This window comes from Diabrotica virgifera, chromosome 5 (genome assembly GCF_917563875.1).
Source record: "Diabrotica virgifera virgifera chromosome 5, PGI_DIABVI_V3a".
Classification (NCBI taxonomy): Eukaryota; Metazoa; Arthropoda; class Insecta; order Coleoptera; family Chrysomelidae; genus Diabrotica; species Diabrotica virgifera.
The window spans coordinates 249,661,218-249,678,919 of NC_065447.1; the positions used below are offsets into that span (position 1 = coordinate 249,661,218).

A 17,702-nucleotide genomic window follows, 5' to 3' on the forward strand; every position below is an offset into this window, starting at 1 on the left:
CATTCTGATAATGGAGTACCAATAGTAGCAACAATATTGTCTGAGTATCATGTGGGAGATGTACCTCGACTTCTTTTGTCTTCCTCCTTTCCCTGGATGTTATTTCAAGACCATTTTTTCGAAGCACGTGTAAAATAGCATATTATTTTTCTGATATTTGAATCTTTTCTTTATATTTAGCTTTTTTAGTACAGATTCATTTGTTGTTCTGGTCACCCATGGTATTCTCATCACTCTGTGTCCAGCAGTCTCAAATACATCTATAATCTTTTTATCTTTCTCCATAAGGGTCTAGCATTCCGATGCATAAGTGAAAACTGGAAGCCAGACTTCTACCAGTCCTATTTTTGTAACGATAGGTATTTCATGGTTTTTCTATTGTTCTGTGGTACGTTTAAACTTTGTTCCGTAGTACCACGTCCGGTAAAGAAACCTGCTTGTCCCTCCGCAGGACTTCAGGAAGTAAAAAGGGTTTTATCCTCTCTAGAATTGTGTAAAATTATCTTATTGTAGAGCAATTATGCGATATTTGCTACATTAAATCTTTCGCTCCCTTTTTATGTATGGGGATATATAGTGATTTTGTCCAATCTTCAGGCCATTTACCTCTGTCCCACACTCATACTCACACTCATAAATTTGATATATTTTATTATATCCACGCCATCGTCATCTAGGACCCAAATCATTTCAATAGATGTGTTATCTGGACCAGCAGCTTTATGACTTTTTTGCCTCATAATTGCTGCTTTAACTTCACTTTTGAGTATGTCAGGTTCCGTCACAAAACGGGTATCTTCTTGTTGATGGGGCGTCTGTGCTTTCCTCCATCATCAATCGTCCACAATATTCTTTCCACCTGTGTAAAATATCTTTTTTAGGAGTGAGTAGATTTCCGTTATCATCTTTGATAGCAAAATGGTTTGGTGTAAAGGAACGAAATCTGCTTTTTTTTAAAACATGTCTCTGTTCTCACAGCTCTTTTGGTTTTATGCCCTATTTCCATACATATTTGAGATTTCAGCGCTTTATAGGCTTCTTTATCGTTGTCATTGTTCAGTTCTGTGGCTTTTAAGCACTTCCTCTCCTGTATTTTAGTCCATGTGTAGTCTTCTTCTTCTTTTAGTAGGACTATGTCCTGTTTCTTCTGTTACAGTCTCTGCTGCGTTCCGGAGCTTCAACTCTCGTACCATCGTTTTTGGGTCTTCCTTTGGGTCGCTTGGTGTTGGGCCTCTGTGTCTTCGCCCATTTCGCCATATGTTCAGGGTCCATCCGATCTACGTTGTGTCTCCACATGCGTCGTTGTGCTCTTGTCCATCTCACTATGTCTTGAAGACCTAGATCTCTCAAGGTGTCTTCGTTTCGTATTCTATCTCTGAGTATGATACCTCTTAAGGATCTTAGGGTTTTTATCTCTGTTGTTCTCATGTGTAGTCTGCTATTCATTATTTGCTTCTTTCTTCTCTGTCACTCGTAATATTTTTCGCTTCATGATGCAATATGGAATTTGTTTTTGTCCATATGTTGTTTAATGACTATTCTGGTTTTAATGATTGTTTGTGGTCACACCACTTCTGCATTTGTATCTTATATAATTCTAATATATTTATAAACTTGCTGTATACTCCTTCTCAGCGGCATCTTTCATGGCGTCACAAGTGACAGAAAATAAGGTAGGTCCATGATATATACACATTTATAATATTTATTCCAGTTGTTGATAGATGGCGCTATAATCAGAAAAGAAGATTTAGGTATTTACTCATTATTTACCTATATTACATAATATCTATAAGACTATAATTTAAAGTTCTTCTCAGTCTCTCAGTGGGTCATTAATGATGTAATATATGATTTTAAGAATTTAGAGAATCATAGCATGACATTTTAGTTAAATCTGACAGTTGTCAGAATTGTAATCGTAATTTGGTATAAAAACAAATCAATTGTGTTTATTTCATTTATAAAAAGGAACGTTCTTTGATTTGTATAGTCTTATAAATTGTTCAGATTATAGTCGTATAGATAATACATAAATCATTTTTTGTTCGATTATAGCGCCATCTATCAACAACTAGAATAAATGTTATAAATGACTTTAATCACGGACGTACCTCTTTTCCTGTCACTTTCAACTTAATGCGTTAGAAAGAAATCGAAAAACTGTGACGCACTGAAAGTTGCCTCTGAGAAGGAGCATAGCTTTAAGTTAAATGTATGGCCTCTATTATACATTACATTACATGGATGTTTTGTAGATAAATGACAAATCAATGGACGATATAGAAAGCACCCATGAAGCAATGCAAATTTTGAACAGCGACTCTGGTGACGTCATCAACATAACAACGTTGAAGATGAGCTATCCGGAATGTCCCAACGTTTTTACGCCTGTTAGGAGACACAAAAAAGAGAACCGCAGCTCCCAGACAGAGGATTGGATGTTGCAGGATTATAAAGAGAAAAACCATAGTGGTGCTTGGCTAAAGGTAAGACGGTCTAAGATGGTTCTATGTCTATCTTCACCCATTCAACCAGAGTGTTTAGTCCTTTATATTCTTTTGATCACCTCCTTATACAATATCCACATAACACAATAAAAACATTTTAGTTTTATTTAAGGTTTATAAAGGTTTTATTGTGGTAAATAAGAATATAATGGTTTTAAAGTTGCCTTGTAGATATACTGCCAGAACTTTAAAACTGTTTAGCATTTGTCACTACTTTTAAAGTATCTAATAAGAGTATCCAATAAGACTAATTAGTCTTTATTTTATTTATTAGACTTTATAAATAAATTAGTCTTAATAGATAATTTGTCTTATTGTAGTTTTAAAATGGTTTATTCTCAGTTCACTTTACAACTAATCAGTTTTATGAAGAACTTCCGGACTGTTTGGTTTTATTAGATGCTACCTTCTTGTTATCTTTTAGTTTTATTGCAGTTTTAAAGATTCTCCTAATATTACTAATAAAACCTATTATTAAAACTACTTGATTTTAAGACTATTATGTCAGTAAACATATGCCTTAAAACCAAACGTTCTTAGCTGAATCAATTTTGTTATCGTAAAGACTAAACTATGCTTCTTGTTAGAAACAATAAAACTAAACTCATCCCCTCTTCTTTCATGTCCAAAATGGTCGGCCATTTGTTTTAGAGCGAAACAGTGCTGTAGTGTGTTGTAAAAAGTGAAAGTACAGTTAGTATGGAAGAAATAAGTCGCAAGTACTTAAATATAAACGAACTGGTCATTTTAAAAGAAAAATACAACACACTACGTAGTGTATAGCACTAGGACGCCTCGATTTTAGGTTAGATTCACATTAAAACCGAGTGGCATTATTGACACTAACTAAACGGTTTTAATTTCAAGGCAACCTTGCTTTTATGTAGAATATACGCTCTTGGAAAGATATAAAATAAAACCATTTGATCTTAACAATTCTCTGTCGATAGACCAAATAGTCTTACTTGGATTTTGGCCATATTGCTTTCTAGAGATGCTGAAAGCCATAATATATTACAATATAAGGCTTACATAAAAATTATAAATAAGCGTCTTAAAGACATAAATTCGATTTATTTTAACATTAAAACATTAAAATTGTAGTTAAAGGTTCTTTTTTTTTCAAATTAATATTTTTTAGATTAAAATTTTTTTATTATTTTTATTTTTTAATCGCCAAAAGTCAGAAATTTGAGTGCGCGTGAGTTATTTAGACCTATTTTTGTTAACATTATCAATAAAGTTGGGTGCGCAAGTGTTTTTCTACCTTGACAGTCCGAAATAACCAAGTACTTTTTATTATTTTATGGTTACAAATGCAGTGTTTACCTATCATAAAACATGTAAAAATTTGTTGGCCTATATGGAGTATATGGGTTTAAAGAATCATTTAATATCGTAAATTGTCTTTAAAAGTCTCCATTTAAGAAACCTTTTTAAGTTTGCTATAAAACTGCCTGCACTTAAAGTGTCTTCTAACATGGTTTTAGAAGCACTTTCACACCAGCTTTAAAACCATTTGCTTAAGAAAACAAAGTTTTAAGAAGGTTTTTATTTTTGGTTTTATTGACCTCTTTCAGAGTGGGCCCTTTTATGCTGAAAACGGTTTTATTGCAACCTTAAGGTTAACTTAAAAACCAAATGGTTTTAATTTTAGTTTTATTCTACAGTTTTAAAGCATCTTTAAAAGACTTAATAAACCCTTTCGGTGCTACTTGGGTAACCTTCTTAATTCCTATAAGACAATGATCTCGTCTGTTTTATTTCTACGTGTATTTTAATTATTAGGAAAAATTGGATATGATGCGAGGCCCTTGGCGACATTCTAAAGAAGACAAGAAGAAATACAGAAACAGTTCACCTAATCCTATAGATTATGGACACGAGCAAGCCATAGCAGAACTGGATTTAGTCCTGGATAGTTACCACCATGGTACAGTCAAGAGATCTGCAAGTAAGTACTAGAGATGTCCTTTTTTATCTTGTCTTACTTATCTTTCGATTGTTTCAGTTACAAAAAAGCACTTTCCGCAAACGAAAGAAGAAAAGAACAACGGAGGCACCTGGCCAAAAGCGAGAGCAGCTCCGATCATCACTCAGAACGGAGGAACAGTCGTGACGAGGACTAAAGAGAGACCACCACTGTCGCTGCTAGCGCCAAAAAGTAATCACCAGTTGCAGGAAACGTACAACTATCGAAACTCGACTCCTGTGCCTCTATCTCTTGTTTCTCCTACTCCGATTCAGCCGAACTACGCGAGGCATTCTGTATACAAGAGCGTCGATAACTCTCACCATTTTGGTATGGTGACTGACTCGTTTGAGAGGTTGAGGTCTGCGAATAATAGGCTGAGCGTTAATGTCAATTCTGATAATAGTTTGGATTTTCCCGTACATCGGTTTGTGGACAAAGAAGTTATGACGTACTGCAAGAAAAATAATAGATCAGGTATGTATTTTTCACTCCGTCTAATAATCCACAAGTATATGTAACTGATTTGTTTTTAAAACATGAGGAGTAAATTAAAGACAGATTCACGACCAAGAAAGTCACTAGAAAAGCCACCAAATACATCTTCTTTTTTTGTTTGATCATATCGGCCTTCGACGGTAATCCATAAATATTATATTATACTAATACGTCGCTAAAGAGTTCTAAAACAACTGTTTTTTATATAAAAGCAGACCAAAAATCTAAAAATTAAAGGAATGACGCAGAAAACACCGAAAATCGCCGATATAATTTAATTAACCTATAAAATGCCAATAGAGTCAAAATTTCATAAATGTCAATATTGTCAAAATTTCATAACAGTGGAGTAAACTTGCCGAGGTTGGGCCAATTACAAACAAGCATTGCTGCGCGGTAGATTTGAGTTACTCCTCCTGGTTTAAAAGAAGTGTATAGTGCTTTGAACGTCGCCATGCGACGGGGTTCAATCATTTATCATCTACTGTCACTCCGCCCAATTTTTTCTAACTTTCTCCCATTTTATAGTATATAATTCCTATTTTTTTACTCTCTAATTTTTCTAACTCCTTCAAATTTTTTGTGACTGTAACTTCCCGTGACTGTAATTTTTCCGGACTATCTTCTACTACTAGTAGCGTTCGTGCCGAGTAAAAGTATTCCTATAACCGGGATATTCTAATAACCGATCATTCGTAGCTAGTAGAAACGTTTCGGGACCTCAAATTTCTATTCTTTAAAGCGGGATATTCCTATAACCGGTATTCTAATAAGCGGATTTGACTGTATCTCTTGTTTCCCTTTAATTTTTCCTGGCTCCCTCTAATTTTTCCATATTCGCTCTAATTTTTCATAATTTTCTAATTACCTATATTTTTTCCTCATCAATTCTCCTTGTGATGAACTATCAAAATTTTTATTAAATATTATAAAATCTTTGCAAATAATAATGACAAATTTATAAAAAATACACAACATTTTAAACAAATTATCAAATATTGAATTTAATCCAAATAATATTTTAGTAAGTTTTGACATAAACAGTTTATTTACAAATGTGCCATTAGATAAAACTTTAAACATAATCAAAACGAAATTAGAGAATGATAATAGATTGACAACTAGGACAAGACTAAATGTATCAGCTATAATGGAGTTATTGACATTATGTACTAATAATACCTATTTTCAACTAAATAATGAATTCTATAAACAAAATTTTGGTCTAGCAATGGGCTCTTCTTTATCTCCATTATCTCCATATTTTTATGGAGGATTTCGAAACTAATATCATTTCTAAACAAAATTAAAACCCACAGTATGGTGGAGATATGTAGATGATGTGTTTTCCATATGGCCTCATAGATGAGAATTGTTGGATACATTCCTAAATATTATAAACGATCAAGAAGAGACAATAAAATTTACAATGGAAAAGGAATATAATAACACATTGCCTTTCCTGGATGTTTTAGTCTCAAAGAAGGATACTGGATATGAGACTCAAGTGTATAGAAAACCAACACACACACAAATATCTCAATTACAAATCAAATCACAACATCAACGTTAAAAAGGGAATCATTAAATCTTTATTTGATGGAGCCAAAATTACTTGTTCTAATGAAAATTCATTTTTAGAAGAAAAACAATTGTTAACATCTGTTTTGTTAAAAAATGATTATCCTTTAACGTTTATAAATAAGGAATTGTCAAGATTGGATCGAATGGAACAGAACAACTTGGAACGGGATCCTACAACATTCACAAGAAATAATACCGAGGAAAGTATCAATACCATATATTATATAAAAGGACTATCCGAGAAACTGAAAACAATAGGAAATAAATTCAACATTTCAACAACATTCAAAACAACAAACACATTGAGATCTATTCTATCTAAAACTAAACCTAACAATGAACAAGAAAAAACAAATAATTGTATTTATAAAATACCTTGTGAATGCGAACAATTTTATTTGGGTGAAACATCAAGACCATTAAACGTTAGAATAAGTGAACATCAGTCTTATACTAAAAATAGAGAATTTGATAGATCTTAAATATGTCAACACGCATGGGATAATGAACATAGAGTTCAGTGGAGAGATTCAAGTATAGTCCTGAAAGAAACAGATTGTAAGAAGAGAAAAATCAAAGAAGCGGCTCTAATTATGCAAAATGAAACCAATTGTGTCGCAAATTCCTCGGTAGAACGCAGTAGGATGTGGTTACCCCCTACTGAAAGAGGAAGTCAATAGAAAGAAAATACCACGATTAGTAAGTCAATAACATATCGAGTTAGTACATACATTTTTTATATTTTAGTATTACATAAGTATCTATGTATTATTCGTATTATTTATAATTTAAACAACATATATATTGTATATTAAAGTCAGAATTTGGTATTAGTTTTGAGAGTAAACTAAATATAAGACCAAATACTTACGATGTCGGGATAGTATCACGAGGTTTTTTTTTCTGGTTTTGCCTCTTGATTTACTATGGAATCTCTAACGCGAGAATTTTACTGTCACCGTTGCATTTGGTTGTCTTTTTAAAGACAGATCACATGCTATGATTTTTTTGTGGCGGATATTCTTGGGTTGGGGTTGATTTCATGTAATCGAATGAACTATCTTTCAGTAAAGTCGTCCCAGGAACGCAACTCATAAATATTGACAATATCATTTTAAAGTCTTCTACTTTAAAATGTATAATATATGTCTGAATTGCCGATATAAATGGGTCAGATTAAATAAATTATTAGAAGAATTTTTTACTAAGCAACAACATTTTGGGTTAATTCGGTAGTATTTTGTATTTTGACAACGACACCCGATTTGGGCGTCGAAACGTTAATAAAATTATTTTTTTCAATTTAATTGGGGCTTATTTCCCATCTAAATAGTTAATTATAAAAAATGCCACAAGGAAATAGCTTCAGAACAACATTAAATTTCTTTTAAATATTAAAACTTTTTGTTATCTTGTAGTTCCCAAATACGGATCCGACTCAGAGCGCGAGAGCCTCACCGGAGGCCATCCAGAGATGAATCACTCCCATTCGAGGGGCCACAGTCAACTGTTCGTATCGCCGAGGTTTCATTACCCGTACCAGCCGCATCACATCCACCAACTCAACCAATCGCGAGAGAGTTTCAGCTTCGAGCCATTTCATCACGTCCACAGTCCATCAGCAGATGTCGCCACTTCTCGCAGGCAGCCGGATTTACTGGAATCGGGGGGAACGTTTCCGAGGAAGAACCAAAGAATACGTGTCCCCTCAAATCCTAGTGTGACGAGTAAAGTAAGTCGTATTATTCATTAAATGTATAAATAGGATAAAAAATTATGAATTATTTGCAAATTTAAAGTCTGATTTAGACTACAACATAATGCCCGATTTCACCAACGATACCTAAATATTTAAGAATTACCTAAGTGGGTTTAGGTACTTCCTAACTCTAAAACGGATTTCACCATACGATAAGAATTGCCTAAACCGCTTAATGGTAGGGGAGCAAAGTATGCTAAATGTGCAGTCACTCGAGCGCTTTGGGGACCTATCGGGTTGTGATTATTAGGTCCTAAAACCAAAAAAAGTTAAGTAAAATTTTCCCTTTTAGCGGGCGCTTGCCATTTTTTAATTTAATTTTTCATTTCCATTAATCGTTTTTTCCGAATATAGCGCCATCTATCCATAATTCGAAAAAATGTTTCGAATAAAAGTTGCTTATTTTTATGCAGAGAATTTAAATCTGCAATAAAAAATGGGGGCTCCCATTTAAGATTTTAAAGTAACCCCCACCCCACCTCCGTGGGGGGTCGCGTTTGGTACCATTCGATATATTTTTCAAAAATATTAAATAAGTGTATTTTGCAGTTTTTCGATCTGATGTTTATTTTGCTAAATATCGCGGGATTTGTATTTAAAATTTAAAATTTACCCCCTACCCCTCTCTGCAAGGGGTCGTGTTTGGTATATATCGATAGATTTTTGAAAAATATTGAACGTGTAGTTTTTAGTTTTTCGATCTGACGTTCATTTCGCGAAATATTCGCCTTTTTCTTGTGAAACTTTGTGACTCACCAATTCCCTTACGCCCCGCTCAAATCGTCAGATTTTTTAAATATACACTGTTTTGCATGTACTTAACTTACCTTATCTTAATCTGACAATTTCGAGTATTTTTAAGGATAGATTTTTTTTTTCGGGCCCCCCTAAACGAACTCCCCTGTGTTAAGAGCCAATATATGGCAGAGGTTCATCTGCAGGGTACCACGTTTCTCCCCATATGATAATCTGACGCGCTCGAGTAACTGCAAAAATCCCCGCTTGGGCTCCCCTACCATAAGCATTACCTTACGTTAGGATACGGATTTCGATCTCCCTAAACTTTAGGTATTACTTATCGTTGACAGTCAGGTTATATTTTTACAATTTTGACTAATGTACTTGTGACGTTTGTCAATAATTTGCTTCTTACCTTAATTTTTCTGTTATTCTGTAATATTAGGTATATTAGTTGTAATTTTGTATTTTCTTTTATATGATTAATATAATATATGTGTTGGAAAATATAGAAAATCCTTTGGAGTTTTTTACAGCTCTGTTGACAAAATTATGTAGTCTACCTACTGTACCTACTACGTAACAAACTAGTGTTGTGTTTCAAAAACCCATTCATGATATAACTAAAAGTGTGTCATTAAAAAATTAATAATAAAAAGCAATTTTCAACATATTATTTATTTTAAAATTATTTCATTATTGACAATTCAACTAACTTCAATTTCTCGTCATCTGTGAAATTTACAACTCTTTTCTTTTTCTCTATTTCACTGTACATATACAAATAACATACAAGACTATATTTTTATTATATAAAAACTTAATGCACAAATAACCAACTACTAAATAAAATAACTATAACAGTACAAAACTGAATAAAACCAAATTGGCAAACAAACAATAATGACAAATAATCGAAAAAGTAAGGAAATGTCATCTTATTCTTCTTTTTATTTATCAAAAATAGGTCAAACGTACCCTAGGTGATACCTAGGAAAGCATTTCCTAGATAAGCAGTTCTTTTAGTTGTGAAATGCGATTGTTCCTAAGTATTGACTTAAGAAGTTCCTATCGATAAGAATTACTTAATAAGGCAACTGTTTAGGTATCGTTGGTGAAATCGGGCAAAAATGATATAAGAAAATAGTATTGGGACCGTGCAAGTTCGGCAAAGCGACCTCTATTTCTACGCTCTGTACTTTTATTCGCACTTTTAATTATATTGGCCAATTATATTAGTCCTGGTTGCTGGATAATTGTCAAGACCATAGTCCAAAAAAATAATAAGAAGAAAAAATAAGATGCAGGTTATGTTATGCAAACGTAAACAATTGTATGTAGTAAATAAAATTAGTTATTAAAATGCAGTACTGCAAGCAAAATACAATTAATTAAATTTACCTTTATATAATAATTGCATATCATATCAATATTGTGGAGCAATATATAATTTTTCTGCTTCAATGACAGAAGGTATGAAATATACGTCAATTTGACAATTTCAGTTGACAATATGAATTATTTAAGATAGTTGCAATATTTCTCCGCGACTCGCGCACGGTCGTTTCTCGTTTCCCTTCCAAGTACCTGCACACCGCGAATACTAAGTTTTGTCACAATGTAAAACAGGAAACAAAATCTGTTAAGGGGATGGGTACGTATTTTCGGCTGCAACGCTATTCAATTGAGGATTCATTTTTTTCGAATCCTGAGAAAACTAATAAGTATTTTTGAAAAATTTGAACGTAGAATGAAAGATTACGTTATTAGTGAGGGCCGAAAGTCCCTGAGAACAAGTATTTTTTGTATCTCCGGATCAACTCTATTAATTTTGATCTTTCTTTTTTTAATTTGTATGTAATTGTTACGTACATATAAATTGTTATTGTTATAAATTTATTAATTAATAATCAATATAATTTGTTTAAACGATTCTTGGAAAAATATTTTTTTACAAAAATCTAGATAACAGAAAAAGTTAAAGTACACTTTAATAAATAAATTATTTTTATTAGATAATTATTTCCGACGCTCTTATAGGGCATAAGGACAACGAGAAGAAGAAAATGATAATTATTTATTGAAGATAAATTATTTATTAAAGTATACCTTAACTTTTTCTATGATTAATAATGATAATATGATTAAAAACATGGATTTTTGGGAAAAATTATTTTTTCAAAAATTGTTTAAACAAATTAGACTGATTATTAATTAATTAATATCAAATTGCAAATAGACAAATTGCATATTTGTAATGTACAGAAAAATTGCATACAAATTAAAAAAAGAAAGATCAAAATATTTTCAGTAGATCCCGAGATATAGAAAATGAGAGTAGTTTTAAGTTGCCTTTTTTATTTTTTAAACTCGTGCATTTGTCGGCTCCCAGCTCCCCATTTACTTAACACGACTAGTAACCAATTGAACTACATCTTTAAAAATTCGTGCCAAATACCAACTTTTCGAATATGTAAAATGATTTTTTCTTCGGACAATATTTTTAAAGTTATTCTAAATGTTTATAAACTACAAAATTTCACAAATTTGGCATTAGGATCTTTGACTATATTAGATAATTTTTTATTTTTTTTTTAGTACATTTTGATAGTATCCCTTTTCTACTTTCATTTGGCATACGCAGAATTGCCCTATCTTCATTATTAAACGCTTTTATTTAGTTCAATAGATTGCGTCAAATCTTTGGATGTTAATTTGACTACCTTTTCTTCCATGCAAATGAATGAAAATTTGCAGACATATGCATTCGCGGTGACAATACACGAATAGACAACAAAAAATTTTTGTTTATGTTTATTAATTGTTTAAATAAAAAAAAACGATTTTAATGGAAAAAGGCCTAAATTCTCTTGTTTTTTACAATGTAGAAACTTGAAACTTTTACGGATGGTAGCTAATGATATAACCTATACATAATTTCACTTTTTACGTTAATTGTTTACGTCAGCGGTTCTCAATCTTTTTGGGGCATGTACCACTAAATACTTTTTATTATTTTTGGTACCACCTAACTGAAATACATATCTAACTAGGTGATCTAATTAACTATAATAGTGGTGCTGATTTTGGCTGTTTTTGCGTTTTGTGTACCACCTCAAAAAATGAAATGTACCACCAGTGGTACATGTACCACAGATTGAGAACCGCTGGTTTACGTTATGCGTCATAAATAAACAATAAAGTTTTAAATTTTGAACACTCATATATTTGTTTATACTTACAGTGCGATGCAAATGAAAGGAATAAATTCGTTATTTCGTAAAAAGGCCACTCTAAGGAAAAATCCCGAAAGAGGTCGATTATTATTTTAAAATTACGATATTTTGACATATATGTCATACTAGTGACGTCATCCATCTGGGCGCGATGACGTAATCGATGATTTTTTTAAACGAGAATAGGGGACATGCGATAGCTCATTTGAAAGGTCATTCAATTCTTTATTTAGTAATATAAAAATCTATATAATTATTTGTACAGGGTGTCCAAAAATAATTTTTTTACTAAATTATTTGACAAAAAAGAAGAATGTATGTAATTTATTATTAAACACTTTTCTTTAGTTCAATCGTTTGTGTCAAATGTTTAGACGTTAATTTGACTGCCTTTTCTTCAATGAAAATGAATGAAAATTTGCAGACATGCATTCGCAGGAACAATACACGAATAGTCAATAAAATTTTTTTTATGTTTATTAATTGTTTAAATAAAAAAACACGATTTTAATGGAAAATGCTTAAATTCCCTTGTTTTTTTACAATGAAGTAACTTGAAAGTTTTATAGATTGTAGCTAGTTATATGAACTATACATCATTTCACTTTTTACGTTAATTGTTTACATTATGCTTCATAAATAAAAAAATTTTAGGAAACGCTTTTCTTTAGTTACGAGTGACTAAAGTTAAAAATATGATAAAAAAATCAACTAAAAAGCAAAAAATAAAAAAAAATTCAAACACATTCGTTAAAGAAAAGCGTGGGGCGAAAACCGTATATTCGATGAAGATGCGCCCCACCCTTTTCTTTAACGAATGTGTTTGATTTTTTTTTTATTTTTTGCTTTTTAGTTGATTTTTTTATCATATTTTTAACTTTAGTCACTCGTAACTAAAGAAAAACGTTTCCTAAAAATTTTTTTTTTATATTTTTTTATTTTCTGTCTCATGTTATTGCAAAATAAAGGTCCCTAGGATAAACAAATAGAATATCTTTTAAACTAATTAATGGATCGGTCTCAAATTTTGAGTTTGTTAAGTACTCCAATACTCAACTTTGGGTGAAACACTAAAGTTCTAAAGTAGTTTTAGTAAAAGTTATTAACAAATAACGATTTTCACTTATTTTGCAGTTTGCGTAGCAACAAATTAACTTTTTAAATTTCAAAAATCGGCATTTTGAAGGCTTTTCAATGTTCTAAAAAATTTAATTTTGTAATTTTATGTCAACTATTTAGCTTCTGAATGGAGTGCAAAAAATCGAAAAAATCGCAATTTTTGCACTGACCTGTTAATAATTAAAAAACGGACGCGAACTCTAGGCAGGAAACAGGTAGGTTTTCTTCCTATAGGTCTACAATAACTAAAAAAGTAGTCAGCTACCTGGATCTTTGAGTGTCCCGAACATGGTCTATTTCTACCTTATTTCCCTGGAGTAACTTAAACGACTAAGCACTGGTTAGATTCAAACAACTTAATTCTTTCTGAAAAAAAAATCTGAAGTGTGTATTTTTACTAAAAAAAGGGACATAACTCAAGTACAGTTACAACTGGGACCATATCTTCTTCCAATCAAAAATTGTGTTAAATACCTTGGACTCTATTTAGACAGAAAATTACTGTGGAAAGATACCATCCATCATGCAATAAAAAAAACCGAGAACGCTATGAATATTTTGAGAGCATTCTGCCATACCAAATGGGGAGCAGATCCAAATACCGCTTTACTGTTCTATAAAACAATGGTTAGAAGTATATTAGACTATGGCAGTCACCTATATGGAACAGCAGCACATACTCACCGAAACAAAATAGAGACCCAGAAAAACACAAGTTTGAGAATATGTCTTGGTTATCTTAAATCTACCCCAATAAATATTATAGAAGTCGAATCTGTAGAACCTCCACTATCTTTCAGAAGGCAGCTAATTAGTCATAAATTTATGGCTAAAGCCATATCCAAAGAAGCCAGCTATCTTCGTAACGTTCACGACCTCACTGTCCTAGTTCTCACCCATCCATATTGGCACTCAAAAGCTACTCCACTCCTAGTAAACAGCTATACCACACTGGCACAAATCTCTAACTCCCTGTCTATCAACAAAACTATACCTATCTACACCGAACCTCCCCATGTTTTCTTTTCAAAACATATAAAAACATACTACCTGGACCCAAAAGAAAACTTTCTAGAAACCATTAATGGAAGATGGCCTGAACACCAATACATATATACTGACGGATCCAAGTTGAATGGAAAAGTAGGCTGTGCCTTTTATGACGCAAACTCTTCCCAATATTACAAGTTCAAGCTACCAGATGAGTGTTCCATATATACCGCCGAAACAATTGCCATAGCAAATGCATTTAGATACGTCCAGTCGAGAAACACACAGAATCATGTTATATTCACTGACAGTAAAAGTGCAGTTGACCGAATAACAAACTTGAAATCATCGAAAAACCTTACTAACATAGAGGCAGAAATGTTAAAACTGAACTTTGAAGCAACAAAACAAAGGAAAACAATAACTGTAGTGTGGATTAAAGGGCACTCAGGAATAAAAGGTAATGATGCAGTGGATAAACTAGCCAAATCAGCCACTGACACAGGCTACCATCTAACCACCAATATTGTTCCATATACAGATCTTACCTCCAAGTTTACTTCACATTAAAACAATTGTGGCAGCAAGAATATAATTCATCAGTCACAGGGCTTAACTATGTCGGCCACCAAAATAACATACCATTGAAAAGCTGGTTTCATGAATTAACCAAACGAAACTTCATTGTTACAATAAACAGAATAAGATCTAATCATGCTATGACTCCTTTGTACAAATATAAAATAGGACTGGATGAAAACCCATATTGTCCATGCGGAGAAGTTGGTGATATGAACCATGTAATCCTAGAATGTTCAAGAAATAAGAAGAGCATTGAATCATTTTTCGAAGAAATGGTAAATCTCAAATTCTGTTTGCCAACCAGTCTAAATTGTATAATTTTTAGTAATAATATTAACTTATATCAATGTTTGTATAATCATTTAATTCGTTGCAAAATGAAATTGTAAAAAACTAACACCATTGTAAGCAATTCTGCGATACAAAATATTATTGTAAGTGTGTTCACGAAAAAATTAACATAAAAAAAATAATTAAAAAAAAAAAGTTAAAAAAAAGTAAAATAATGATAAACAAATAAAAAAAAACAAAAAAAAAACAATGAAAAAAAAAAGGAAATAAAACTAAACAAAAGACTACATAAATAAAGCATTAAAAAAAACAAAAATATAATTAAAAAAAATAAAAAAAATATACATATAAAAATGCACTAAACAGAAACACACACATTTTACTAACACAATAACATTTATCCTAGGGTGTGAGAATTTGAAAAATCAATTTATTTATATTGGATCAAAAAAAATGCTCCATTTATATTTCATAAATAAAAAATAAGTCTGGCTAATTGGTTCATGCCAAAGCCAATTATAAAAAAAAAAAAAAAAAAAAAAAAAAAAAAAAAAAAAAAAACTTAAACGGAGATCATTTAACTTTTTAGGTGAGTACTGGAAGCATCGAAAGAGGCAGCTCAGAGAGAGGCAGTCCCATGCCCATATTTCACGTCGAAGTCCTCAGCAGTCCCGGAGACCACTCCGGCGCTTCGACCGCGAACCCAAAGGATTACTGCCGCTGGGGCCACAAGCCCGTCCCGGGGGAGCTTCGTCGAGTCCACATCGACAAATCGAACGAGCCGCTCGGGATCCAGATCAACTGTCCCGAAACGGGAGGGATCTTCGTGTCCACGGTGAGCGAAAACAGCTTGGCGAGCAGAGTGGGCCTTCAAATAGGCGATCAGCTGTTGGAGGTGTGTGGGATTAACATGAGGAACGCAACTTATAACTTGGCAGCGAATGTTCTACGGCAGTGCGGCAACTCGATCACGATGTTGGTTCAGTATAGTCCCGATAAATACCACGAACTTGGAGGTGATACTGGAACTTGTTCAGGTGAGATGTCTTTTATTTAATTAGTACATCTTCTTCTTTAGCCCATTTCTGTCCAACTTTCGACATAGGCCTTCTCCAAATCTTTCCATATCTGTCTTAGTCCAGGAACCGAAGCATTTCACCTCGCAATTTTTACAGAATGGATCGATTTGCTTGAAAATTTGAGAATAAGTAGTGGATAGTTCAAGGATCAAAATCTATATGATGCCGAAAGGCGCTTTTACCATGGGGTCGGTTGCCACCCCATCTTAGGGGTGGAAATTTTTTATTATATTTTGACTGCAAAAGTTGATAAAAACATTCATTCTAAGCAAAAAATGTTCTATACATTTTTCTGATAAAATTAATACTTTTTGATTTATTCGCTATCGAAAGTGTTGGGTTTATATAGAAAAAATCAATGTTTTTCGATATACATAAATACTCATTTACCATTCACTCAATTTTTGCCGTAGAAACAATTTTTTCAAAACAATTTCTTGGGAATTAAATAACCTACAATTTCATATAAAAACATTTTTTCGTATATCTGATGCTAATCTTTCTATTTTGAAGAAAATGGCATTTTTTACCAAACTACAAAAAGTCGTTATTAGCTTTTAACTCTAGTTTTTTAAAAACTAATCATTCTAAGCCAGTCAAACTTTTAAAATCTATTAATAATACATAAATAAAGAAGAATTAATAAGGCCAATGACTAAAAGCAAAGCTAACTTACATTATTATGCTTCCAATTGGATTTCTTTTTTTTTTTGAAAAAAATATATTGATTTTTTAACCGTAACCTTTTTAATTTTTATCTTAGAAAGTTTGTTAAAAAATAATTTTGTAGGTTTTTACAAGACCTATAAGACTATTAATACCAAATCCTTTTAAAATCCTCAGTCGCAAAAAGTGGTGACTCTGAAAGGGTTGGTAAATGTGATTTTTGCATGTTATTACAAGTTTTAATTGTCAATAGCTCACTCAATTTTTACCGCAGAGAAAATTTTTGCAAACCACGTTCTTGGGAATTAAATAAGCTACAATTTTATGTTTAAATATTTTTTTGTATCTCTGATGATAATCTTTATATTCTGAAGAAAAGGGAATTTTTTACCAAACTTCAAAAATTCGATATTTGCTTTTGACTCCATTTTTTAAAAAACTAAGCATTCTAAAGCCAGTTAAACTTCTAGAACCTATTAATAATACATAAGTAAAGAAGACGAAATAAGGTTAATGACTAATTTTAACCAGGGTGGTGATTAGGGGTTTGCTTTCGATCACTTTTTCGCTGAAAAATATAGGGTCTGAAATTGTTTTCATTCTAAGCCACCTAATTTTTGAGCTAAAGACTTTCTTTTTATTTCTGAAGATAGATATTTTTAAATACTTCAAATTAGT

General features: G+C 32.1%; 1 protein-coding gene across 2 annotated transcripts in view; it reads left to right on the forward strand.

Annotated features, from left to right (window-relative positions):
- LOC126884803 (disks large homolog 5) overlaps positions 1-17,702 on the forward strand; it is a 77,780-nt gene that overhangs the window by 33,449 nt on the left and 26,629 nt on the right. For both annotated transcript variants that reach the window (XM_050651043.1, XM_050651044.1), the window contains exons 8-12: positions 2,259-2,489; positions 4,299-4,464; positions 4,522-4,959; positions 7,983-8,296; positions 15,869-16,316. In XM_050651043.1, coding sequence (XP_050507000.1) covers positions 2,259-2,489; positions 4,299-4,464; positions 4,522-4,959; positions 7,983-8,296; positions 15,869-16,316 — 1,597 coding nt within the window. The remainder of the gene's footprint in view (positions 1-2,258; positions 2,490-4,298; positions 4,465-4,521; positions 4,960-7,982; positions 8,297-15,868; positions 16,317-17,702) is intronic.